General features: G+C 38.4%; 1 protein-coding gene across 1 annotated transcript in view; it reads left to right on the forward strand.

Annotated features, from left to right (window-relative positions):
* The first annotated feature begins 1,488 nt into the window (after window positions 1-1,488).
* Window positions 1,489-27,991, forward strand: part of LOC129773027 (uncharacterized) — an 85,076-nt gene continuing 58,573 nt past the window's right edge. Inside the window, exon 1 of the mRNA XM_055776580.1 lies at window positions 1,489-6,755. Coding sequence (XP_055632555.1) covers window positions 1,489-6,755 — 5,267 coding nt within the window. The remainder of the gene's footprint in view (window positions 6,756-27,991) is intronic.

Raw genomic sequence — 27,991 nt, forward strand, 5'->3', positions numbered from 1 at the left:
TGGGACCCCGGTCTGGAAGGTCGAAATATCGATTTTGTTTGGATTTTTGGGAAGCTTATGTCCTCAAGAATGTTGTACTAAAAAGATTTTTCGATATTTGATCTTGTGGAAAGCTACATCCAAAAGTATGAGTTCACATCAGACATACATATATGGGGCTGTCCACAGCTTTCTGTCCACGTGGACAGAAAAAGTATGATTCTACACCATGATAGACACCACCCTCCCCCTCCGTGGATCAGCGTGGACATTCCCATCTTTTTTGGAGAAAAAATCTAATTTTTTTTTCTTATTTGTTTTTTTTTTTAGAAAACCAAGAAGTTGTAGGGTTGTATCCGAACCATGACCACATAGTTGACGTAGAAATCCGTTACGATATTTGTTGTATGTTGATTTTGAATACCTTCGAACAAGTTGAGATTCTAGATTCGAACAACATCATCGTTAAATAATCAAGGGTCGAGATTGTGTTACTTGTTGTGTTTCAGGGGTATAGCTTGCGATATGTTAAGGAGGAGGGAGGCCCAAAATCCATATTTTATGGCGTTATGCACTGTTCACAAATGCCATAATATCAATCTATTCACTATTGTTTACACACAAGCGAACTCAAAACCAATAGAGTGTAGAAGTGAGCGTTAGTGTGTTGCCTGCATGCAACGTGTACTAAACTTTAAATAAGTATTTTATAGCATAAGGTTCGATGGCCAATCCCTCGCTACTATTTAAATGATGCTGCGAAGAAGATACCGTACAATAGGTTCATTTTGTGATAGTCGGCCAATTATGTATATTTGAATGTCCTATAGTCCAGTCTTTATCCTAGAATCTAAGTGAAAAGTAGTAATTGTCCTGTTTCTGTAGTAATGTAAAATTAAATGTAGTCTAAGTAAAATTAGTAGTTTCGTTGATCTGAACGACGACGATTACATGAAATTTCTGGATGATATTTATTCAACGCCATCATAAATTGGAAATCTGTGGTTCTACTCAAATCCATCATACGCATCGCCATCGCTAATTAAGCACGGATATTCATTGGAAGGCGCCATCATTGGCTACCGATATTGGTGTTTCTCTGGATCGATTTGGAAAAATACGAAATTACAAGGCCTGTTAGACAGGCTCACAAGGATTGGGTCGGTGCTTATTGGATGGTGGTCATACGTTTGGACTGGGAGGCTGTTGGCAAGGCATTAGCGTGAACCACAGAAGCAGAAACGGGAAACTTAAATTTGGAAGCAAAACATTGCTTGGATTGGAATTAGATTTTGAATATACAACTCACCAGAAAATAGCACGAATAATTTTATTCTGTGTTATTCAACGGTTCGACGTGCGACGGGTAAATTACGAAGACTTTGGTTGGAAGTTGGCAAGCTTGACCGGAAGTTGGCTAGTTCGAGAGATATTTTAATACAAGGCCTGAAAGACAGGCTCACAAGATACATTTGTTCTCTTCCGTGAATCGGCGTTTCGGCAGCAGCGATGGGTAAGAAGACCAAAGCGAAAACTCATGTGAGAGATGGCATCATGGACTTCATTCATCGTCTGGAGGACTTCTTGCAAAAACCTGGACCGATCGATGGAAATCAAATAAAAATTCGATTGGAAAAACTGGAAGAGAAATGGAAAGAATTCGAAGAAATACAATGCGAAATCGAATTCTCAGAGGAACAAGAGGAGAACATGGAGCCCCACAGCCAAGTCACCACAGAGTTTGAGGAGAAATATTTTGAGGTAAGGGCAGGTCTAGAGAGTAAATTAGCGACACACAACGGTACTCAGAATTCTCAAAGTAATTCAAATACGAGTGGCGTACACTCAAACGTACGACTTCCGCAAATGAATTTACCCGAGTTTGATGGAAACTTCGAAAATTGGCTAGCGTTTCATGATACATTCAAGGCTCTCATCGATTCGTCCCCGGATTTGAGTGGTATACAAAAGTTTCACTATTTACGGGCTTCTCTAAAGGGCGATGCACTCAAGCTGGTAGATTCATATCCGATGAGCGAGTCAAATTATAGGGTTGCGTGGTCCGGATTAGTTTCGCGATTTTCGAGTGCGTATCTCCTCAAGAAAAGGCACATGAATTCTTTACTAGAGTATCCAAAAATGAAAAGAGAGTGTGCTGTTGGAATTCACGATTTAATCGATAGTTTCGAACGCAATACAAAAATTTGGGATCAACTAGGAGAACAAACTAAAGGTGGTTGGGGTGCAATGTTAACTCATTTGATGGTCTCGAAATTGGATGATTATACACAAAAACATTGGGAGGAGCATGCTACGCATCATGATAATCCTTGCTATTCATTGTTGATCGAATTTCTGAAGAATCGAACACGAGTTCTCGATGCGGTGTCTGTTGATCAGCACGCTTCCGGTACAACAGCTTCGACGACACTAAACAAGCTACGTCCATTGAAGGTTTCGGTCAACTCGGCGACTGGAATTAGGGTTCCCAGCTGTGCGGTCTGCAATGAAAAACATTATTTAACGCAGTGTCCATCGTTCAGCAAACTAGATGTTGATAAGCGACTTAGAATAACAAACTCGAAACGGCTTTGCAGTAACTGTTTAGGGAGAAGTCACATGGCCCGAGACTGCCCGTCGAAATATCGGTGTAAAACATGTTCGAAGAAACACCATACGCTTTTGCATCCCGGTTTTCCTGCATCTGGTTCTGGTTCCTCTCCTGCACCTTCGAACTCCAATGCGCATTATCCAGTCCCATCGACATTTGGTGGTACAACAAACTCTGGTGGTTTGGGTTCAAATTCGGTGGAATCGTCTTCAATCAATGTAGCGATGAGATCTTCTGCATCACACGTCCTCTTGCTTACGGTATTGCTGAAGGTGCGAGATAATTTTGGGAAGATGCAATTGGCTCGAGCTCTCCTGGACTGTGGCTCTCAGGCCAATTTGATGTCTGAAAATCTGTGTCAACTGCTGAGGCTTCCTAGACGAGATAAAAACGTCGAAATAAGCGGAATTGGACAATCAAAAAGACAATCGGTATGCGAAGTGTCAACAACAATTTCCTCACGTGTTCAAGAATACACGTTGCCATTGAATTTCCTCGTCTTGGATCGAATCACAGACGATCAACCATCAATCTCTCTTCCGTTGAAGTACTGGAATCTCCCCGCATCAATGAAACTCGCTGATCCAAATTTCATGAGGTCAGGTCCCATAGACATGATTTTAGGATCTCAATTCTTCTACGAATTTCATCTCCTGGATGGTGGCCGGATGCAAATAAAGAAATTGAATCATAGTTTGCCATCGTTCGTAAAAACAGTTTTTGGTTGGGTGGCTGCTGGAGAAATTCAATGGAATGAAATGGAAAAAATTGGTTGTAACGTTGCTCTGACTGATCCCCTGGAAAAAGCAATAGAGAAATTTTGGAAAATAGAAGAATTTCAAAGTAAAATCCCACGGTCACAGGAAGAAGAAGATTGTGAATTGCACTTCCTAAATACTATCGCCAGAGACGAAAATGGTCGCTTCGTGGCTCAGTACCCTAAAAATGCGAATTTTCACGAGATGATTGGGGACTCAAAAGGTACAGCATTACGGAGATTTCACCAATTAGAAAAACGGTTAGAGAAAGATGTTACATTGCGAAGCAAATACAATGAATTCTTAGAAGAATATTTGGAAAGCGGACACAAGAAATTAATTGGTGAAGCAGAGGAAAATTTGGACAAACATAAGCCACACCATCCAGTCTTCAAAGAATCCAGTACTACCACCAAACTTCGGGTGGTATTTGATGGGTCTGAAAAAACGGCAACAAACCGTTCCCTTAATGATGCACTGCTCACAGGTCCCGTGATTCAAGACGATCTTTTCGAATTGATGGTTCGATTCCGAAAAAATGCAGTTGCTCTGGTGGCCGACATCGAGAAGATGTACAGGCAAATACGTGTGCATCCTGACGATGCTTGCCTGCAGAGAATCCTATGGCGATTCGCATCTTCAGAGAGCATAAAGGTGTACGAGCTTCAAACGGTCACTTACGGGTTATCTCCCTCATCTTTTATCGCTACTCGCGTGCTTCAGCAGCTTGGTGTGAGCTACAGCGATAAATTCAAATTGGCGTCCTATGCTGCACAAAAGGATTTTTATATGGACGATTTTCTGTCTGGCACCGATTCAGTTGAAACAGCAAAGCAATTACTCCACGAAATGCAGTCAATGATGAAGGAAGGTGGTTTTCAACTGAGGAAGTGGAGCTCTAGTCATCGTGAAGTTTTGAGAGATCTGCCACCAGAGTTGATCGAGAACGCTACAAAATTGAACCTGGAACCAGAAAATCATATTAAAACACTTGGTATAATTTGGGAGACGGAATCAGATCAACTTGGGATTGATGTTAAGGCCACGCTGAATCACGATCCATGGACAAAACGGAATATATTTTCGGCAATTGCACAGCTTTACGACCCACTTGGTATAATATCACCTGTGATAATGTGGGCAAAAATCCGGATGCAACATCTTAAGGTAGCTGCTCTCGGATGGGACGATCCGATTCAGGATACTGTCGGGGCCAGTTGGAATGAATTTTACGAGCAGTTGCCACTTTTGAAAGAGTTTAGAGTCTCTCGCTTTCTTTTTACAACACCTCGATCGAGCATACAATTTCATGTTTTCTCCGATGCTTCAGAGGCCGGATACGGTGCTTGTATTTATGCTCGATCAACCAGCAAGGAAGGAACAACTAAAATCGAGATCATAGCATCTAAATCACGTGTAGCTCCAATCAAACGGCTCAGCTTGCCACGATTGGAGTTGTGTGCTGCACTCTTAGGAGCCAAATTATACGCGAGAGTTTCTGCAGCGCTGAGGATGGAGGGGAATCCTTGCTGGTTTTGGTCGGACTCAACAGTGACATTGCATTGGATCAAATCGCCGCCAAATACATGGCAGACCTTCGTCGGAAATCGTACGTCCGAAATACAATCGCTAACGCATGGTCGCTACTGGAATCACGTGAAAGGGTCTGATAATCCAGCTGATTATGTTTCACGTGGCATGCTCCAGGCAGACTTTCTCGTTATCAAATCCTGGCGATTCGGCCCAGATTGGTTGACAATGGAAGAAAATGACTGGCCAAAACACGACGATACTAATCCACCGTCTGAAGAAGATCTGGAAAGAAGGAAAACTGTAGCTGTGGTTCAAACTTCGATAGAAATATTTTTCTTATTCCATCGTTATTCGTCCTTCACAAAGCTTGTTCGGATTACTGCTTTCGTCCTTCGTTTTTGTCGATTATGTCGCCGTAAAAAATCCCAGTTGAAGCTGCAAGAATTTCTCACAGTACACGAGCTGAAAGTTGCAAAAGAAACGTTAGTAAAATGCGCCCAGCAGGAACAATTCGCAGATGAATTAAAAACCCTGAAAACAAATAATATGGTTTCACCAAAATCATCGATAAAGCTATTGCACCCCTTCCTCGATGAAAACGGCATAATTCGCGTCGGTGGCCGACTTCAGCGGTCCAATGAAACATACATCACGAAGCATCCCATGATTATACCAAATAACCACCCCCTATCTCGCCTCATCGCAGTATATTTTCACGCCCTTTGTTTACACTCGGGTCCCCGAATGACGCTAGCCACAATCCGCCGAGAATTCTGGCCGATCAATGGTACCAAACTAGCTAATAATGTGTGTCGCAAATGCCCTAAATGCTTTCGCATTAGCCAAACCCCAATTACCCAACCTGTAGGCCAACTTCCGAAAACACGCACTATTCCTAGTCGACCCTTTTCAATCACCGGCGTCGACTACTGTGGCCCCGTTTACTTAAAGCCAACGCATAGACGAGCTGCATCACGAAAGGCTTATATTGCTGTATTCGTTTGCTTTTCTACCAAAGCAGTGCTTCTTGAACTAGTTTGTGACTTAACAACTGAAGCATTTATAGCCGCACTCCGTCGTTTCGTCGCACGTCGTGGTTTACCCATGGAAGTACATTCGGACAATGGGACTAACTTCGTTGGTGCAAAAAATATACTGAATGAACTCTACAACACGATGAACAGTAAGAAGCACCTAGACACAGTCACGCATGAATGCAGTAGCCGAGGAATCACTTGGAACTTCATACCTCCGAGAACACCAAATTTTGGCGGCCTTTGGGAAGCAGCAGTGAAAACAGCAAAGACTTCACTCACCAAAACAATAGGCACAACACAATTATCGTTTGAGGACTTCTCAACTGTTCTTACACAAATCGAAGCAAATATGAACTCCCGTCCACTCACTCCATTGTCAGAAGATCCTGGAGAGTACGACGTTCTAACTCCGAGTCACTTTCTAATCGGAACACCACTAAATTCAATGCCCGATCCCGATTATTCGCACACACCGATAAACCGTCTTCGCCATTACCAGCAATTACAAAAATTGATACAGGATCACTGGATACGCTGGAGAAAAGAGTATCTGTCGGAACTCAACAACCAACGCAAACGAACATCACTTCCAATCGATATACGCGTGGGGCAGATGATCCTTGTACAGGACGAAAATAAACCTTCGATTGCTTGGCCACTTGGTAGAATTGAGTCAACTCACCCAGGAGAAGATGGTGTCGTCAGAGTAGTGACGATAAAAACAGCCAATGGGTCATACAAACAACCGGTATCCAAGATATTTCCACTACCGTTCGATCGCGATGTCACTACAGCACACTCCGAATTAATGAACGAGAAGAATATGAAACAAACATTGTAATTTTGTATTGTTATTGTGAAATGTAACGTAAATTTATCATTGTGAATTTAGGTGGCCGGCTATGTTTACAAACAAGCGAACTCAAAACCAATAGAGTGTAGAAGTGAGCGTTAGTGTGTTGCCTGCATGCAACGTGTACTAAACTTTAAATAAGTATTTTATAGCATAAGGTACGATGGCCAATCCCTCGCTACTATTTAAATGATGCTGCGAAGAAGATACCGTACAATAGGTTCATTTTGTGATAGTCGGCCAATTATGTATTTTTGAATGTCCTATAGTCCAGTCTTTATCCTAGAATCTAAGTGAAAAGTAGTAATTGTCCTGTTTCTGTAGTAATGTAAAATTAAATGTAGTCTAAGTAAAATTAGTAGTTTCGTTGAATAAATGTAGTGTAGCAAAAATTTGTTTAAATAAATGTTCAATGTAATCGCTCGTTTCAACTTTCGTGTTCGGGATAAATTTGCGCAAAAATTTAAATTGTCACGGAAGTTGTGGTGGAATACTTTAATATTCAAACAAGAAACAACTATTCTTTTCCTTCTTCTATATTACCCGGCAAGTTATTTGTATCACTCTTCAGTTTCTTCCGAATTCCATTCATGTTGTCTACAGTTAGCTTCTGTGCATGAAAAAAAAAATGCTATAACTGTTCCTGATAATGCGTATACATTCAGCATCCCGAAATTGTTCAGTCATTTCGTTATGAATTTACGAAATGGTCTGCAGTCAATTGCTCTACTCTCGTTTGTGCGAAGCTCCCGTTCTACCAGCATCCCAAGATCAGAAAAGTCGCAAATTAACTCAACTCCTGATCACACTTTCTTAAAGCTTACGCCAGTCGTATGTTCACAAATGCTACAGAATGTGTATCTGATAGTTTCGACCACATGGTTGTGGAGAGGTCAATAAAGAGCTTCGCTGCTGGTAACCATTCTTCAAAAATACAAGCCGTGCACCTTTAAGAGAATTTGTTGTTCGTCTTCCAATTTTGCAAAATCTTGGAAGTTTCGATGAGATAGAAACGAAGTGGTTTTTGTATCATGAACAGAAACTGGATCAAAGTCCGCATCTAAGAATGTGGACTATTTTTATATTACGATACTAAGCCTGTGATATTATATTCATCCTAACGGAATAAATTATCCTTTACTAACAATGAAGATAAAACGATCACTCACCATTTATGAGCATTAGTTTCAGCATATAGATTTCAATGAAAAAGATCAAGAAGAGAAAAAAGAGAGAACTACGGATACCCGACCGGCACTCTCAGAGTCTCTTTACACAGTGTCACCAACTGCTGAATCGGTTGAATCGATTAGAAACGAGTGCGAGTCGGTTCTGAAAATTGCATTCTACCTACTTAAAAGTTTGTTTTTTTTTGTTTTGACACGGGCCAGTCGCCACATACATGCATACAGATTAGACGTAATGTATTTAAAAAAAAATGTATCCACGTGGAAATTATCTATTCCCTCTTCCTTCTCACCGTGGACAAGCGTGAACATTTCGTGACCCCTACCCCCCTAAAGTTGTCCACGTGGTATGTGGACAGCCCCTATGCTGCACGAATTTTTCAACGCGTTTTTCTAGAAAGCATGTTATTTTAGCTGGTGGTATCGATGTATCAGGATTTACTCGACCGATTTGGCTGATTTTTTCAGTAAAAATGGATTATCTAAAGCGTTACATAGCCGTTTTTTATATCTAATTTTTAGATGTTTTAAAGAGCTTTCAAACACCGATTTTTCATGAAAAATAACTCATTTTTAATATTAATGGCCGCCATTTTGGCATTTTTTCGGATTCTCAAAAACTTCTATGTGACGCTTTGGGTATTGTCCTACAGTTTCAAAATATTTATCGAAATTCGTTCTGCGACACAGAAAGCATCTACGCATCCAGCTGTCAACATCGTAATGATCATTATTCGTACAGTAAACAATAACCAACATATCCGAATATTTAACTTTATTCCCAACATCCGGAAAAAAAATCACCAAAATTCATTTTTTTGAGACAGGGGCCCGCCCTTAAGCGATAACGCTCAGCATGCAGATGCGCCATGAGAGGAGAAAGAACTGCAAATTCTAAAGCCTCTCCAATACAAACAAGGAACGAAGGAGCGTTCAGGCATGCATAGTGAAAAACTAAAAGGGTATTTATGTAATGTGACGTGATGTTGTTTCAATTTTGCGAAAATCAAAGAGAGGTTATTGGTTTTATGTACGGACAGAAGTTACTACCCATGATGGATGTTTTTTTTACTCAATTGAAAGATAAAATATAATACGGGGAAAAATTGCTACTTGAAAATTCTTGGATTTTGACGCCCCAAAAGGGCAGGGCACCCGGGTTTGCCGCCCGCACACTACGCTACTGAACCTCTCTATTAGGTATGTGGAGCTGTCCACGTCGACAACTTTGGGAGAGTGAGTGTGTATGCAAATGTCTACGCTTGTCGACGGTAATGGGGGAAGGGATATATATATATAAGGTCAACGTGGACATGTTAAATGAATATGTTTGAAAAATACACTCACATGTATATTAAAATCTGTTCTGCATTTTCGAGACTTTCTATCTAATATCTGATAATGATTTCATATTATAATGATGAGTTTTTGTGGAAATATCAGGAAAATTTAAAAACAAACTAGCTAAATTTTATTATTCAACATAATTGCAACTTTTCGATACCATTTTTATAGTACACTTTCGGGTTTTCCAAAATAGGCCTCAGTTTCGATTATCACTTGCCAGCGAGCATTCTGTTCAGGTCCGCAAACAGAAAATAGTCGCCGGGGCCAGATCTGGAGAATACGGTGTATGCGGAAGCAATTCGAAGTCCAATTCATGCAATTTTGCCATTTTGCCATTTTTTTCACAATAACAAAAGCTGCTTCACTCTCAATGCAGTAACTCACGAACCAATCGACCGTGTGCTGTCGAATTGTGACACGCTGATGGTGCTTTGTGATAGTCAAGTAGATTTTTACAAGAGGCTGAACTGTTATGTACACCCAAACTAGCGTTGTCAGAAAGCATTTCATTTTCGGCAGAAACCATGCCTTTTCGTGTCTTAAACAGTGCCATAAATTATCAAAATTTATTCACGAATGGAGGAATTAGATTTTTCTCAGTATTGGGTGAATTCTCTTCTGTTAAAACTCAACTCCATATCTGGCATAATGCGTATAACACAAGAGTCGAGACGCGTGAACTTTGTCTGGTATATTGATCGAAAACAGCATGAATGAATCTCGAAAAGCCTGCATTCAGGCACTTTCGTTACTGTCAATAATTTCAGGTGATTATCACGAACGTTATGTTGATCTTCATCACTTGCAGTGAATTTTTATTGAAAACGTGTTACCCATTGCACATATAAATGGTGGTGTATGTCATTTCCGGGCAATCGTGAGTAGATTCATAAAACGTAGCCAGAGTTATTCTATACATTCCATTGCCGCAGTCGCCAAAAACAAGAATTTTGTGTGATGAATTGCCATCCTTTACCATTAATCGGTTTCACTCTCAATTGGTGACGCTGAATTTTATGCTTTGATTTTCACTAACACACAATGATCTTCATATTCGACCTTACGAATACCATGACGAAAAAGAAGATGCAAATGAAAAATGAACTTCATGGCAAGCTGAAGTTGATGTTCATTCCACTGGGGTTCATTGATAGTGTTGTTCCATATTTATCGATTCTCGCTTGAGCAGTAGGTTATCAATACAAGGAAGGCAGAAATTCGCCGAATTTGAATGTCGTGAATGTGAATATTTTCAGCACTGGTCTTAAAGTGTCAAATGGGCAAACAAAATCATCTGTCCCCCAACGCTTTAAAATGTTTGTATGTATGGAAGTAGACATCTCTTTTTTTTCTTTTTTCATCTTTTTTGGGATTGCACCCAAAAAAAACTTCCATTGCAAGTCCAAACGACGTCAACGGGGATCGAACCAAGGCCGGCTGGAATGCAAGGCTGTTTTACACGACCACGCTATCCACATAGCTAATGATGCTGTTGAGAAAATGCGTGATACTATTGCACCTGATTATAAAATGAAGTTGGAAAGTGTTTTTCAAGAGTGAAAAAGAGAGCATAAAGGAGAGCTATATCTATCTCGGTCTGGGCCGTGTATGTGGCAAAGTATGCGGAAAGCTTATTTGTCTCTTGTTTTGCTCGCTCGTATTGATCTTATATTGCTGTACCATATATATATTATACAAATGCTTACCAGTATTTGAGAGGCATGACATTTTCTGTTATTTTTAGGATCACCTAATGTCATAAATCAAGATGGCAAAACATGAGCTAAAAATCAATTTTGGGTATAAGGACTGACAATGGCTTTTCCGTCTTCTCCGCACCGATTCGAAGGTGGACTTTTTCTTCGGAGAGTGGCGACACTGGGAGCGACAAGAACAATGTTATAAAACTATTTTTAGAAAATTCCACTATCGAAACGCGGTTCCCTACATCGGTCGGGACTCAACGTGTTAATGTCGACACTATACTATCGATAACGCGAATAATTTCGGAATAGATAGTCAATAAACGAGAGGAAGAGTACGCATTACACAAGTGCGAAACGAAGAGTTTTTTTATGTAAGATATTATGACAGATCTAATTTACAACAGAGAAACTTTAGCAGGGATCCCATTATATTCGACACGGAGATTTTTTTTTCAATACGGTAAAATCTACCAAAATCTGGAAAAATCAGGATCATTTCATAAAAATCAGGCAAAATTGAGTGTTTGTCAGGATTTCAGGGAACGTGCCAAAAAGTTTGGAAAATCCTGAAAAAATAGGAAGCTTGGAATCCCTGCTTACATTAAATTAAATTCGTCTGATACAAAGCTGTATTTAACTTTTTATCAATGTGTATGATCCTTGAAAAACGACTTCATAAGCTTTTCCAAAAAATATTTTCACTACGCACAAATGTTTCGAGACTTTTTAGAACAGTGTTAGATAATTTCACAAAATATGTTATATCTAACGAATTTGAAAAACAATTACGAGAATAAGTTCGGGGAACAAAAATTACCTTGCATAATGTATGTGTACGAGTAGAGTTAATGATGGAAGAATCATTTTAATACATATCACCCAAGAAAAACTTTCAAAGTCATTTAAGAATTAATAAGATTTAAAATTGACATTTGCTCGTCAGATTCAAAGTAGAATCACAAAAAATAATAAGAATGTAGTATGTAGAATAAAAGAGAATAATTTTTTTTAAATTATAGTTGACAACCCTATCTGCATAGAGCAGTTCCACGCCAAATCAGCCGGCCTCTGCCTCAACCCTCTCTGAATTTTTTGACGTAGAACTACGTCTTTAATTGAGGGTGCCAAATCAGAAAGTCATTTGGTATAAAAAGCCATCCCCGATTTGATATCACAAACATTCTTCGTGAGGACACCGACTGGACAACATCGTTGCTGGACGAGCTGGACGACGAGGGATCGAGTGGCTTTCTCAAGGCTATGAGGGAAGAGGTATTAATTGGAAAGCTTTACTTTTTTTGCACTACAGAAAAGTAAAGCTTTCCAATTGCCTTTCTCAAGGCTAGAGACGAATGAACAGAAAAATTTTTAAGTCTCTATAATTCATTACCCTACTTTACCTTACATTGATATCACAGTCTCAATCCAGCAGGACAAGGGAGCGGACTATATTCATTCCTAATGCTGATATGACACACAAAGAAACACATATGGCTCGATACAAGAACGAAAGGGACGCACACAAGTTGCATCACATTCACTACACAAGCCTGTCTCGAAGAAGAAGAAGAAGAAGAAGCCCGCTGTATCAAAGTGTGGAACACAATAAAACAGAATACACGTAAGCCTCTTAAAGTTAAAAAAGAAAAGGAATAATACACGTGAAATAATTTGCTCACTTCTCATTTGGTGGTCATCGGAGCAACATCATTGCCGGTTAATGAGGAACATTTGCGATTTAATACGTTGCAAAATGTGACTGAACACACTTTCGAGATGAAGATTGTGAATGGAAAATAACTTTTCTATATCTAATATGTAATATATTATACATTTAATACAGTGTCCACGTATGGTAGCAATATACATTTAGGGAAGCATATTATTGTCTATTAGTTTACCAACGGTTGTTTAAAATTGTTCAAATTTTTAATTATATATTTTACTACTGATAACTAACTGAATAACTATAACTATAACTGAATAACTAAAACGTTATTTCAAAAATTTTCTTCTCATTCTAAATAATATCCGAAGTAATACACAAGTGGATTGAATAAATAATTATGTAATTCTACATCAAAAAAGCAGTCGTCTCTTGAGCACAACCCCTTACTTTTGTTTTGAAACTTTGTACGTATGATGACCAAGGTTGCAAACTATAATTTTTCAAATTCAAGAAGAATTAAAATAAGAAGGTTAGTCCATTATTATTTGGATTTCGCAGAATATTGAAATTTTAAAATATATCATATCTTCATTTTGACGAGTCCGACAAGGCACCGCTATACGTCAAACTTCGTTAAATTTAATGAGTTTGCTAAGAAAAATATTTTTTTAACTGTATACATATTACCGAATCTATATATATATATATATATATATATATATATATATATATATATATATATATATATATATATATATATATATATATATATATATATATATATATATATATATATATATATATATATATATATATATATATATATATATATATATATATATATATATATATATATATATATATATATATATATATATATATATATATATATATATATATATATATATATATATATATATATATATATATATATATATATATATATATATATATATGCTTGAAAAGCAACAAGTTTGTCTGGTATTGAAATTTTATGGAGCCGTCAAACTTAAGAATATGTTTCGAAATATTTTTGTTGTTGTTTAATATCATTGAAAACTTTGTCGAACCTCACATTTTAATCAGATCAAACTCGGAAGGAGTTGTGATTTACTGAGAATAGGGACAAAGATTGTTGATCTGCACTTATTCTTAACGAATCATTCGCAATCGGGTAGTAACCATCGTATGTAGAAATTTTATTAAAAAAGGGATATGGTCGGGTAAGAATCGAATGTTTTGCTAATTTTGCTCTCATTACTTACTACTATTATTAACTCTTATCAATAAATATCATTAGCCATTACTTTGCTAAATCTATAATGTTTCAGAAAAGCGAGAGTTCATATAGGACTATCACAAATTCAAATCTTTTTTGATATCACACGATGTCACAGGTTGTCTTCTTTAAAGCCAGCATACAGATTATGTTCTACCGGGGGAATAATTTCCACAGAAAGTAGAAGTTTTTTTTCAAACGAGAAATCTAATTGCATGCCTCATATGGCACCGATTTGCATTATTCATCAGAACGAACATTCATTGCAGCCACTTGAAGAGCAGAGAAAAAAAACCTGGGAGAGGCGCTAAACAATTATTATTTGCTCAGCATTGAAGCAGAATTCATTTAAAAAATAACATTCTATCCCGTGGTTGGGATCGTGGTCCGCCTCACAGAGTGGAGAATCAGATGAGATATCCGAGCAAAACGTATTTCAATTTTCGCAATGAGTGCATTTATTCAAATTTTTGTTTGGATAAATCTGCAACTCTCCGAGGGTTGAATTGAAATAGGAATCGTTGCGCACGAAACGAAACGAATGCCAGCAGGACCGAGACTAAATTACATTGGCTGAAAAAAAGAGAGGAAAATAGCACACGAGCTATGCGCGAAATGATGGTGATGAGGCGAATGCTAGAGCGCAGTAAATCTCGTCCAAATGAATCCGAGTGTGGCAAATGATTCCAGCCACTCTCGGCGATTTCTGTTTCGTTTTGTTTATTTGAGTAAACAATCCAATTGAATTGAAAATCATGATATGGCAAATGAGAAACATCTCCTGGACCACACAGCCCGCAGGGATGGACTGCTGCTACCGGGGCAAGGGGGCAAATTTTTGAACGAGTGTAAACCGGGAGATACTCTTTATCAATGGGACAGAACACGTGGACGATTGCGATGAATAAATAAAAAGGGTGAAGTTTGACTACCGAAGAAAAACAACGATGGCAACAGATTGAGGGCACCAGAAGGAATGAAATTGTAGCCAGACTGTGACTAATGTCGTTCCCCACTTGAGATTTGAAAATAACATTCGCAACACCGACTGATTGAGCGGAAAAACGGAGCAGTGATTACCTCGTAATGGGAAATGACAAACAGAGCGGTGAATGGATGATGTTTTCATAGGAGATTCAATGATCGAACGAAAAGCGCAAAAAACCTGCGTGAAAACCCTAGAAATTGAAAGGGGTTAACGGGATATCGCTCATGTTTACGACATCTGACATTTCCCAACAATTTGAATGTTAAATAATTGTTTTCCAAGAAGGTGTATCGAAGTCACCGAAGCGTGTCGATAAAACTTTACCTAAATAGGAAAAGAACAACATTTCTTCAGGGCCCAGCGCCTCCAAATTTCCACGGTTTGTGAAATTTTCCGCGTCCTCGCCTAAGGGCACACCTTTCCCTGCTAGAGAAAGGGTGGTCTGTGTGGTGCAAATGAAAATCCTTCTCCATGCCGAAAATCTGTGGAAGAAAATGCTTCGTTCGTGTAGATGACAGAAAAATTAAGATTAAACGTCGACATCAAGTTATTAACTGTATGTGCCAGCTCCTTATTATAATTCGCTTCGACTTGACGGGGAAAAGGTTAGGGAAAATGGGCACATTTAACCGTGTTTATTTATTTCCAAATAATCGCTTTCGTCTCGCAGCTGGAAATCTCGCGGTGCGGCGCTCGAATGGCTCACGGAAGCAAAACAGTCAAATCCCCGCTGCCGAAAATTTCAATTTTCGATTCCCCTGCCCAGGGCAAGAAACTCCCGCCTCGAGAGAGGTGGCAGTCGATTCCGTTACTTAACGTTCAGCGAAGGAAATGCCGAAAAGAACCACGGCCTGTTGCTGCTGCCTTGGCTAATTCCTTTCCGCCCGCCACTCGTAGCTGCAACAGGTTACATTTTGCCATACCTCCCTAGATAATGTTGTTGCTTTCGGTTTTCTGAAAACCGAGAAACACGGAACATCGCTGCTAACCTTGTCCCATCGGTGGGCAACCCTTCGGAAGAAAGCATTGTTTTCAAACCAAATACACACGACGATTCCTTTTACCCATTCCCGGCGGCAATTTTCTCCGGCACCACTCCCCACCACGCTCTCCACCCCATTGCGTTCGCTTATATCATCATTTCGTTTGGATTCGCCTTTTACCCGATCCCGAAAAAGGCATTTCCCGGTGCCAAAACTCGTGAAATAATCCTTTCGTTCTCGTTACGCCCTTCCTCCTCGGACCCAGCACCCTTCCCTCTTGTTCCAAAATGTTTTGCTTTGCCTTTTCTTGGAAGGAAAATAGCTCCCGCCGAAGGAAAAGAATGAATTAGCCAGGGATGAAATCGAACGGTGCTACATATTTATTTGGAAATCGAAAGTTATTAGTTTTTTTTTTCTCAATTAACTAGCAATCTACGTTTAAAGGTCACCACAACCACGTAAATCATTCAATCGGTATTATTTTGCTATCGAACCTGTTATATTACAAATGACAGCTCTATTACAGGACGACCAGAAAATAGATCTTATACTTTCTATTTCTTGGGTTTCATCGAGTCTTCTTTGAGATGCGCCCAAGGGCTCGAGAAAAAAATTTATATGTATCACATAAAAGATTCGAAAATACTGACTTTTTTTTGTAATTTTACGTTTTATTACTCTGCTTGGATTGATCTTCCTAATTAGTTTTAAGATTTCAGTACATTATTATTACTTACTAGCTGACCCGGCAAACTTCGTCCCGCCCAAAATTTGTTTTGTGTTATCAATACCTTCAAACATTCACGTTTTCTTACTAAGCGCATGTTCATGAGTCCAATCGGAGAACTGTTCATTGATTGATCTTCTAATCGACCCCGTTGAATTTATCTTTTACTATAAAATTCCTAGTATGTACTTCTACCAAAACTCATTATAATATCAGATCATTTTCAGACACAATACTCGTTCAAGATGTTTCAACCACTTGCAAATAACATGTTTCTCCGTTACATGGAATAAATGTTTTATACAGAAAATATGATAGAATAAAGACTGACCTCTCCCCTCTTCTCCCCTTAGAGAGGGGGGAGGAGTGTCTATTCATCATAGAAACGTGTCTTGCCTCCTAAACTTTTAACATGCGAAATTTGGCTCCATTTGCTTGATTAGTTTTCATATTTTTCAAAAATTTGTCTTTCATTTGTACGGCAGCTCCCCCTTAGAGAGGGGGTGGAGTGTCTAACCACCAGTCAATAATTTATTGCACCCTAAAACCTCCACATGCCAAATTTGGTTTCATTTGATTCATTAATTCTCAAGTTATGCAGAAATTTGTGTTTCATTTTTATGGCAGCCCCACCTAAGAGAGGGGGGGGTGGAGAGTCTAACTACCATAGAATCATTTATTGCACCCTGAAACCTCTATATTCAAAATTTGGTTCCATTTGATTGAATAATTCCCGAGTAATGCAGTAATTTGTGTTTCATTTGTATGGCAGCCCCCCCTTAGAGAGGGGGGAGGAGTATCTAACCATCATAGAATCATTTATTGCACCCTAAAACCTCTACATGCAAAATGTGGTTCCATTTGCTCGATAAATTCTCGAGTAATGCAGAAATTTGAGTTTAATTTGTATGGCAGAACACCAACGTGAACCGTGAAATGATCATACTACTTCACCACCTATTCAAGTTCACATTCACGGGAACTCTAAACCAGCCTTTAGAAATTAAAGAGGCTTCTTTTGAATTGGTCACAATCGTCAGTCGATCATATAATAAACAGCTCCAGCGGCAGAACTCTTATTTTTTTTTTGGGAAGCAAGGTATTAAATTAACTATGAATCTACCAATAAGACACGCACAAGATCGTGGTAGTTCTGTGGTTTTAGCAATTCTTCGGCAACACACTATGCACGCTATAATAGAATTCAGTTCCAGCTCACAAAGTGTTTTACTTCTACATGGTGGGCCATTTAAAGTGGAAGGATTTGTTTTTGCAATAGCAAAGTAAAGAAGTGGAATTTAAATTTTTTTTTTTTGAAATTCATTTATTTTGGTCCAAGGAGATTTGTTCCAACTACTTTTTGATTATGATATCTCGTAAATGACCGCCTCTGGCCTTGACCGCAAAATGTGCCCTTTTTTCGGCATTTTCCATCACTTTGCCCAATGTTTCGGCCGATATGGCAGCAATTTCTTGTCGGATATTGTCTTTCAGCGCAGCCAGGGTCCTTGGTTTACCAGTATATACCTTGGATTTTAAATATCCCCATAAAAAAATGTCAGGAGGCGTCAAATCAGGTGATCTCGGTGGCCAGTCATAATCGCCGTTTTTCGATATTAATCTTCCGGGGAACATTTCGCACAATAATTTGGTCGTGGCAGCCGCTGTATGGCATGTAGCGCCGTCCTGTTGGAACCAGTAATTGTCCAATTCATTTTCACGAACAAATGGCAATAAAAACTCTTGCGAACGATGGCGACCTGATGTCGATGGAGTCTCTGCAACACTGGCTCGAACGGTATCAATATTCTCGTCGAAACGTCTTGGTCGTTGTCTGGACAGATGACTGGCATTACCAACACTACCAGACGATATAAATTTGGCATATAATCGACGTATAGTGTTGTCTCCAGGCGATGTTTTAACTTTATTTTTATTTTTCCACGCACGTTTAGTTAACAAAATTGAGAAGTTATTTTGAATGTACTGCTGAACAATTTCAGCGCGTTGTTTAGGTGTGTATTGTTCTATGGTTAAAATTGTACTGAAATGACACTTCCAACGCGGTATGACATTTGTTAATCTGACATCTCTGTCAAAAGTTATGGGGTTGCCAGATGCTTCCACTTTAAATGGCCCACCCTGTATTTGCAAAACTTTTTTTTTCAGGAAGGCCGATCGGATATTATTCCTATGGATCACATCTTCCGATCAATTGATAAATCCAGGACTTATTCCAGACACCTCGAAATTTGTTTGAATCTGTCGCTCGAAGAGATAGAGTAGGTCAGTACCCATAACAACCCTGGATCTCTGCTTAAGAACTCCGAATCCCTACTTATACGAGGTGTTACCTGGCACGAGTAACACTTATTGGGCGACTGGTACATGAAAAAGGAGTTTTTGTATTGCCAAATATTTTAAAATAGCACGAAACGTCGAGCTCTACTGTCATCTAGAAAAATCGAATTGATGATGCTTGTTTTTTTTGGTTTGATATTTTCTTGAATTTTTTAGAAAAAATCAGATTTTTCATCAAATTTAGAAAATATAAATTAGTGAAATGCCGAAAAAAGGGCACATTTTGCGGTCAAGGCCAGAGGCGGTCATTTACGAGATATCATAATCAAAAAGTAGTTGGAACAAATCTCCTTGGACCAAAATAAATGAATTTCAAAAAAAAATTAAATTCCACTTCTTTACTTTGCTATTGCAAAAACAAATCCTTCCACTTTAAATGGCCCACCCTGTAGAAGTGCTCCCGTGGCCGAGTGGTTAGCGTCACAACTAACATGCCGGGTGTTCGGGTTCGATTCCCGTTCTGGTCGGGGGAATTTTTCGTCAAAGAAATTGCCTCCGTCTTGCACGCGTATTCTAGAGCTTGCCACTCAGAATGCATTCAAGGCGTGTTATTTGGCATAGAAATCTCAACTAAGTACTAATAAAAATGACGCAAGTAATACTACGTTGAGACGGCGAAGTTCCTCTAGGAACGTTAGTGCCATTGAAGAAGAAGAAGAAGAAGAAGAAATTAGTGAACGAAATTATATTTTTATATTAGTTTTGTTGAAAGTTTTATTTATTTCAATTTTTGTTACTATGTGTAATTTGAAATTAAAAAAAGTTCCAATAAAAGTTCAACGGTGATGTAAGAAAAATGGATACCCCTAATGCTAATGCTTGCCGATTTGGTAAACACAAAGTTAAACAATGGTTTATATCGTGCACAGAAGCTATACAGAATGATGGAACCGTCACGAACTCGGAAACCCTTCACCGAAAAATCCATTTGGAACGGCGTGAAAGCTGGTTGAATTCTTAAATTTCTATAATGTTTTTTCTCTTCGACAATAGTTCCGTTGTCCTGGGAAAATCTGAATCATAGCTACATGACTTGCAGTTCTGCTATATTCAACTTTACCTCAATCTGTAAAATTTGGAAATAAAGGGTGTGTCACATCAAATTGCATCACGGAAAAAACGCTGTAGAAATTCGCCCAGTAGACCGATCCTTTTGAAAATTTTAGACAGTAAAATAAAAACTATTAAACAACTTTTGGCATTTTCTTTTTACTCATACTTCGAGCCCAAGCCCGTATGATCGCACCTTCCTCTTTACCCCGTCCATAAGGTTCTGTACAACGTCAGGTTGTAGTTTTTTTTGAACAGAAATCCATTTTCTCTTGAAGTCCGCCTCCGATTTGACAACTTTTGGGTTCTTCCGGAGGGCCTGCTTCATAATCGCCCAATATTTCTCTATTGGGCGAAGCTCCGGCGCGTTGGGCGGGTTCATTTCCTTTGGCACGAAGGTGACCCCGTTGGCTTCGTACCACTCCAACACGTCCTTTGAATAGTGGCACGAAGCGAGATCCGGCCAGAAGATGGTCGGGCCCTCGTGCTGCTTCAATAGTGGTAGTAAGTGCTTCTGTAGGCACTTTACCGACCGGTCATCACGAAGGGGGCGCTCCGCTTTCCGCAAGAGCAGATCGCTTGCCACACCATGTACTTTTTGGCAAACTTGGATAGTTTCTGCTTGCGAATCTCCTCCGGAACGCTGAATTTGTCCTCTGCGGAGAAGAACAACAGGCCCGGCAGTCGACGAAAGTCCGCTTTGACGTAGGTTTCGTCGTCCATTACCAGGCAATGCGGCTTCGTCAGCATTTCGGTGTACAGCATCCGGGCTCGCGTCTTCCCCACCATGTTTTGCCTTTCGACGCGGTTAGGAGCCTTCTGAACCTTGTATGTACGCAGGCCCTCCCGCTGCTTGGTCCGCTGGACGAATGAACTTGACAAATTCAGCTTATTGGCGACATCCCGGACCGAACTTCTCGGATCACGTCTAAACTGCTTAACTACGCGCTTGTGATCTTTTTCACTGACGGAGCATCCATTTTTGCCGTTCTTCACCTTCCGGTCGATGGTTAGGTTCTCGAAGTATCGTTTTAGTACTCTGCTGACCGTGGATTGGACGATTCCCAGCATCTTACCGATGTCCCGATGTGACAACTCCGGATTCTCGAAATGAGTGCGCAGGATTAATTCACGACGTTCTTTTTCGTTCGACGACATTTTTCCAAATTTACGAAAAATTGACAGTGAAGCATGGCCAACGTGATCTATACACTCTTATCTGATTATAAGCGAAAGCTAAAGATATAATTCCTAAAAATTGAATTTCTACAGCGTTTTTTCCGTGATGCAATTTGATGTGACACACCCTTTAGTGAGTCGCGCCGACCAAGGGGTCGTAACATCGTATTTTTTGTACAAAAAGCTCATATTTAGGGAGAATGGATAAAGTAAAATTGTACACCATAATCATAAATCACGTTATGAGAGACCTATATTTATTGTATTCAATGTCTTATCTGATATATTTTAATCCAATTAATCGGAGAAACGTGTAAACATGTAAACATTATTCGAGATACATCCCTGTTTTCACAAAGCAGTGCGTCTTCACGCATAAGAATATAAATAATTTGAATACCTAATAAAAGGGTTACGAAAAGACTATTGCTCGGTGTGGTGTGTGATGGCTCCGTATTCCTTTTGTACTGACACACAAGAACACCCCAACCCATCGACACGCCCGTGCCCTTCGGATGTTTTTATTACCCCAGCACCACCCGAAATCGGAAAATCTCCATTCTCTCACCCAAGCGTAAACACACCACCCAACATAACATAACCGTCCTCGTGAAGTAATAATAATTTCGAAACAATATTTTACACTTTGTTGATTTTAATGAAAAACTAAAAAAGGCGATGGCGTAGAGATTGAATCTTTAATAAGATTCCCCGGAATAGATTTTAATTTATTCCGACAAACATATCCCTGATAATTCCCGTTTTCCGCTCCCGTGCTCCACGGCGTAGTCCATGTGTGTAGTAAAACGCACATGTCTAATCAGACGAAAAGTTCAGGGAAAGCTATCTGGTGCGGGGAAATGTGTGTCTGTGTGTGTCGTTCTTAGAGTTTAATATCTGCTTACGGTGATGGTGTTGCAACAAGGATGGTTGTAGCACCTTCCGATCCTTTCATTCGATTTTATTACCGTAACCCTTTTTCTTATCTCCTTTCCCGGGATGCCTGGGAAGAAGCTTAAGTGTAAGACAAACAATAGTTTCGAATATCGCTTCCCAAGTATGCTCGTTTGTTTTTGTGTTGAATATTTGGAAAATACGCCACTTTTGCCCGGAAGAACACTGCCTGAATGATTAAAACTTGTTGCTTCTGGTATTTTTGGAATAATGTCAGATCTTGTCTGATAACGAAAATCTTCTTTCACCATCGTACATAAATCTCGATTCCATTGATGTGTTTAATTATTTTTCTCTTGGAACAGATCAGATTTTATGCTGTACTTATCTTGAGTTTCCCATCACCACCGCAGCCGGTTCGAAAACCTCCCTCACACTTCGGGGATTAGATGGTAAAACAGTCTTCTTCAAGGGTGATTTAAACTGAAATTTATTTTTCACACTCCTCTGTGTGCGAAAACAAGGTGCGGAAAATCCATTTCAAATGTTACACACTGGCATACAACACAACACGACAAGTGCTTTTGATCCTTTCCCGCCCCACAAAACATCGAATGAATGGGAGTTAGAGGCTAACCGATGTGTGTTATTCGAGAGTTTAGGTTACGTTTTCTGAAAGAAAAACTGGAAAAACAATAAAAATCTGCATTTGATATTTCCCTACAGAAACGGACGCCTCCGAGGGGTGTGAAAATGTTGGTCCCAAAGTTGGCCTTTGATGTCCATTGAAGTTGATGACAGTTTTCACGCCCTCCTGTCGCCGGAAGGTGACCACTGCTGTCCTCATACTGCCTTCGTTCAGGTTTTTTTGACGAGAAAGGACACACACACAAGTGTATTACATCAGCTCTGGGTAACCTAATCTCTTCTCCAGACGACGCAGGCAGGTTCAAGTCAGAATATCCTTTTGTGTCTGTCCACCCATCCGTTCGTCCGTCTATTCAATCGAACGGGTTGCGAACTTCCCCATTTCCGAAGTCACTCCCAAGTTCATTTACATAAACAGGGATTATAAAAAGGCGGCAGCCAACTTGTAACAATAACCAATGAGTATTTAATTAAAACCTTTTTATCCTCGTCCGCAACTGCTCAGGGGGCCAAACAGGAGACGGCATCAAACGGCAACAATCGAAAACGTCGCCCACACGCTCGGTGCTGCCCGGTTTTTGGGAGGACAACAAGGGGGAATCATCTTTCAAGATGTTCGGTTCAAGTTCCATAGTCTTCGTGAAAGTGGAAGCTGTACAAGATCGAAATTAAACTCCCGGAAACATCCTGTTGTTGGAAGTTTTAAGGACAGCGTTTTTTTATTATTTGAATAGCCCTGCGGTTAGGTATTGTTGTGGTCGATTAAAGACCGGTGCAGCAGCTGATGATGGTTGAATGAAATTCAATTTCAAATCTGACACATGTTGGGATTGAAATTTTATTGTAATCGCTCGTTCCACAATGCATGCGCAATGCGTTGCTCAGTTTTATTGCGAATGTGGTTTCCTTTAAGTTCCAGTTTATGATGATTTGCATGTCGAGTTTGGAGGATGCACACAATTCTCGGCTCAGCTCGCGTGTGCATATATTAGAGTGCCAATGAAAATGGCCATCTCGAATTTTCAAACCGGATTTTCTTAAAAATGTTGATTCCCACGAAATACTACTCTATGCAAAGTGTCAGCTCATTCGAACTTTATTTACTAGTTTCGCACAACCTACAAAGTTTGGTTTTTTTGGAATCCACCAATAAAAAAAACTTATAGCTCCAAAACCATGATGCCTACAAAACTCTAGTCAAAGGATGAAATGAAAAAAAATATTCAGATTTTCATAAAAAATGCAATTTTTTTAAATTTCGGTGAAAAAAAATATTTTAAAAATTAAAAACTCATTTTTCTCAAAAAGTATTTTATTTATATTCTCAAAAACGCATGAATAGCTCTTGAAATTTCCAACATGTCGTCTATACATTGGAAGATGGACTCTTTTACAGCGAAAGTTTTTCTAACAACTTTTTCATGTTTTCTTTGAAAAAAATACAACTAATCCTAATCTTGTTTAAAGTCAAGACAGCGATATAGTGTATTCGACAAAATTTTAGATCTTATTATGAAGTATATGAACTTTTGTCTAGGTGTCATCTTATAATCTTTTATAATTTCTGCAATATAAGGCATTTTTGTATGAAGACTCCTGAAAAACTAATGATTTACTCGTAAAATTTTTGTGTGTAAATTCTCGCGCTTGGCATGTTTTTGGCATGTTTCTAAATAGAGAAAAGTTAGCAGAACATGTAAATTGCGATAATTTATATATAAAAATGTTAACATGAAAAAGTTGATGCCCATCTTTCAAGGTATGAGTGACTTTTTGGAAATTGTAAGGGCTATTCATATCTACTTTTTCAGAAGAAAACACATGTAATGGAGAAAAATGAATTTTAATTTTCAAAATACAGGTCGGACTCGATTATCCGGAGACTCGATTATCCGGGATTCGATTATCCAGAATTTTAGACTCGATTACCCGGAGTATTTTATTTTTGAATTTAGGAAATTTTGAATGATTTGTATAATAATTCTATATTGAATAGCTAATATGGGTATCAAATGAAAGGGCTTGACTAGTAAAATACAGTTATTTATGAAAAATGCAAATCTGAGATGGCCGCCACTACAAAATGGCGGATTGCCTATTTTCTCAGAATCCCATCAATATGGGTATCAAATGAAAGCGCTTGACTAGTAGAACACAGTTATTTTTGAAAAATGTCCAAAAATGTATCAAAAGAATGTTCTCGACTAGTAGAACATAGCAGATGATGAAAAATCCAATTTCAAGATGGCCGCAGTCCCCAAACAACTTTTTGAATGGTTTCATTCAACTTGACCTGTTTCTATGTATGTTTGAATGCTTGTTGGGTTGACCCACATTAATAGAAAATTGTACCCGTTCCTGTTGAATGATTGATCTGAAATTTGGAACATACATTTAATTCTACTGTCATTCTAAAACTGCGTATTCTATGATCTTGAAAAATTCTGAATGGCTTGATTTGGAGAATACACTACACTATGAACAACATAAATTCGAAAGGGTCGCCGCCAAAAAATGGTCGACTATGTATTTTTGCAATTCCCTCAATATTGATATCAAATGAAATGATTTGACTAATAGAATACAGCACAGGTCGGACTCGATTATATACAGACTCAATTATATGTGATTCGATTATATACAATTTTGGACTCGATTGTATTCAGTTCGAAAAAAATGTTTTTTTCATCTTTCAAATATGTCTTATTTCATGAAGAAATGTAACCTTTCAACGTTAAGGTGAAGTTTAAGTGGCTATTACTTGTACAGTGGGATAAAAATCGTGATTTTTAAAGATTTTGCTTGAATTTTCACCAGGAATTGTTTATATCGATATTGCAGCCAAATTCAGAAAGATAGAAGTTCTGCGTTCATGAACAAATTGTGGAGCGGTTAAAGAACGTCATTTTAATTGATAGAAACAATCTAGTTTAATATAAATTTTCAGGATAAAATTAATAATAACACATTAAAAATTATTAACTTTTAAGTGTTTCACTTCCAAAATGTTATTAAAATTCACTAAAAAAAAAAATTAGTTGTTCCACTACTATATCCTGTACTAAATTTTCTCATCTTTCAAATGAGAGTATCAGAATCGTCTTCCGTAGCGTACTTTTCAATGTAGATTGCCAGATTGAAGCAACAGAGTCCGAAACAATAAAAAAATTCTGTAACTCTGTCATTGTTGAAATTCGAACACATGCGTAGAAGGATTTTTTTTCATAAAATATGATCGTGTATCACCTCCTGAGAGAATCTGGTTAAATAATTTTTCATGTGAGAAAGGTGTTTTCTGACATTAAGGGGATGAATCAAAAATCAAATTCCTCTTTTATTTTCAAAAAACGAAAAATACATGCAAAAAAACAAATAAAGAAAAAAATTGTTTTGACTCGATTATCCGGAGGATTCGATTGTCTGGAGTGAAAAAAAAATCAATACTCCGGATAATCGAGTCCGACCTGTACTTTTTTTTTCAATTTATTTTTTTTCCATTTTTTAATGAAAACCTAAATAATATCCTACATTTCATTTGTAACATAACATTTTGTAGATCTCACATGAAATCTTCCAGACCTATAAAATTTCAGTCAAAGATTGAAATGTACGAAATTGTTTATGCTTTCATCAAAAAATATCAAACAAATTTTTTTTTTAAAAAAAATTAACATTAAAATTCCTTTTTACTCGAAAATATGTTATTTTTAAATTCTGAAAGAATAGTTATCTTTGAAAAATCACTATTATTGTTTAAGTCTATTTTTTTTTGTATATGTTATTGCGATTGATATGCTCTCCTATTTTATTTTTCTATTTTGGAATATGCCAAGAACATGTGAACGCGAGAATTTACACACAAACATGATACGAGCAAAACATTTTTTTTGTGTGAAGATAAAACTGCCTTAACGAAACGAAAACAAATGTTCATATTTTTATTAAATCTAAAACTTTTTCGAATACACTATATCGCTATCTTGACTTTAAATAAAATTAGGATTAGTAATTTTTTCAAAGAAAACATGAAAAAGTTGTTGCTAGTAATACATACATCTTCCGTTGTATGGAAGACTTGCTAGAAATTATAAGGGATTGTGACTCTTAGGATTCGGAGATAGGGTTCTCAGGGTCGCTTATTCCCTAGCCGGCTACCTTCAAAACCCTCTTTTCACAAACAGAAGTTCCTTCGTGTTTTTCGCACCTCCAGGGGACCTCTCGCACCTATTGAGGCCACCTGCTAAGCCCCCTCACTGAATGCGCTCAAAGGTTGTGCAGTGCTGACCCATCTCTTCCGACCGATTGAGGACGAGGGCGGAAGACTCCTTTAGAGTCCGAAGGACGATAAAAGCGAAGGGATAGTGGTCGTAAAGGAGCACGATTATCTGTTTTATGTACAACGTTTCTTCTTTCTTTATTCTTTCTATTCTCTATTTCCTTTTCATCTGTCCCTAAATTCTCCTACCTATCGTTTCCATATTTATACTGTATGTGACGTCACAGTTTTTCATGCATGATATACTTGCGGTACTTGGGGGTGAATTCTTTCTTTTTTTTAGAAAAAAATGAATTATAGTATTAAAAAATATTTTTTTTAGTGATTTTTTTTAATTTGGTATTTTTTTATGAAAATTCATTACAATTTTCTAAATTCCATCCTTTGACCAGAATTTTGTAGGATCAGACTGCCAGGGGCCAGTCGAGTTGGCTTGAAATTCGTCGAATGAAGTCCGATGGAGCTAATATTTTGGATAGGATATTTCATCATGCAAATCAACATTTCGCAGGAAGTCCCGGATGAAAAATTTAAATGATGATTTCCATTGGCACTCTAAACCATACGTTTTGCCTCGCAGGGAAACTGGGGATAAGTCTGGCGCTGGGGGTAAGACCGGCACCCTTTGAGTTTTACTAGAAAACTCTGATTAACTATGTTTTTGAACACTGTACATGTTAGTTAGAAAATTATTTTTTGGTTCTTAATCCATTGCTTAATTTCCTTGCTGGTATGAATAGTAGCATTGTTTTGCTCGAATGTGGATTTTTTTGTGACGATATCCACTCAAAAACGGTAGGAGAGAGGATTCCAGAACATGTATGTAATCCTTGAATGATGTGAAAGCTATCTTGAGCTTTCCAGTTGCGCAGAATCCCGCCCAAACCATGCACGAGCCTCCACAAAAATTCCTGGTTGAAAAATAC

This window comes from Toxorhynchites rutilus, chromosome 3 (assembly GCF_029784135.1).
Source record: "Toxorhynchites rutilus septentrionalis strain SRP chromosome 3, ASM2978413v1, whole genome shotgun sequence".
In the NCBI taxonomy this organism is placed as follows: Eukaryota; Metazoa; Arthropoda; class Insecta; order Diptera; family Culicidae; genus Toxorhynchites; species Toxorhynchites rutilus.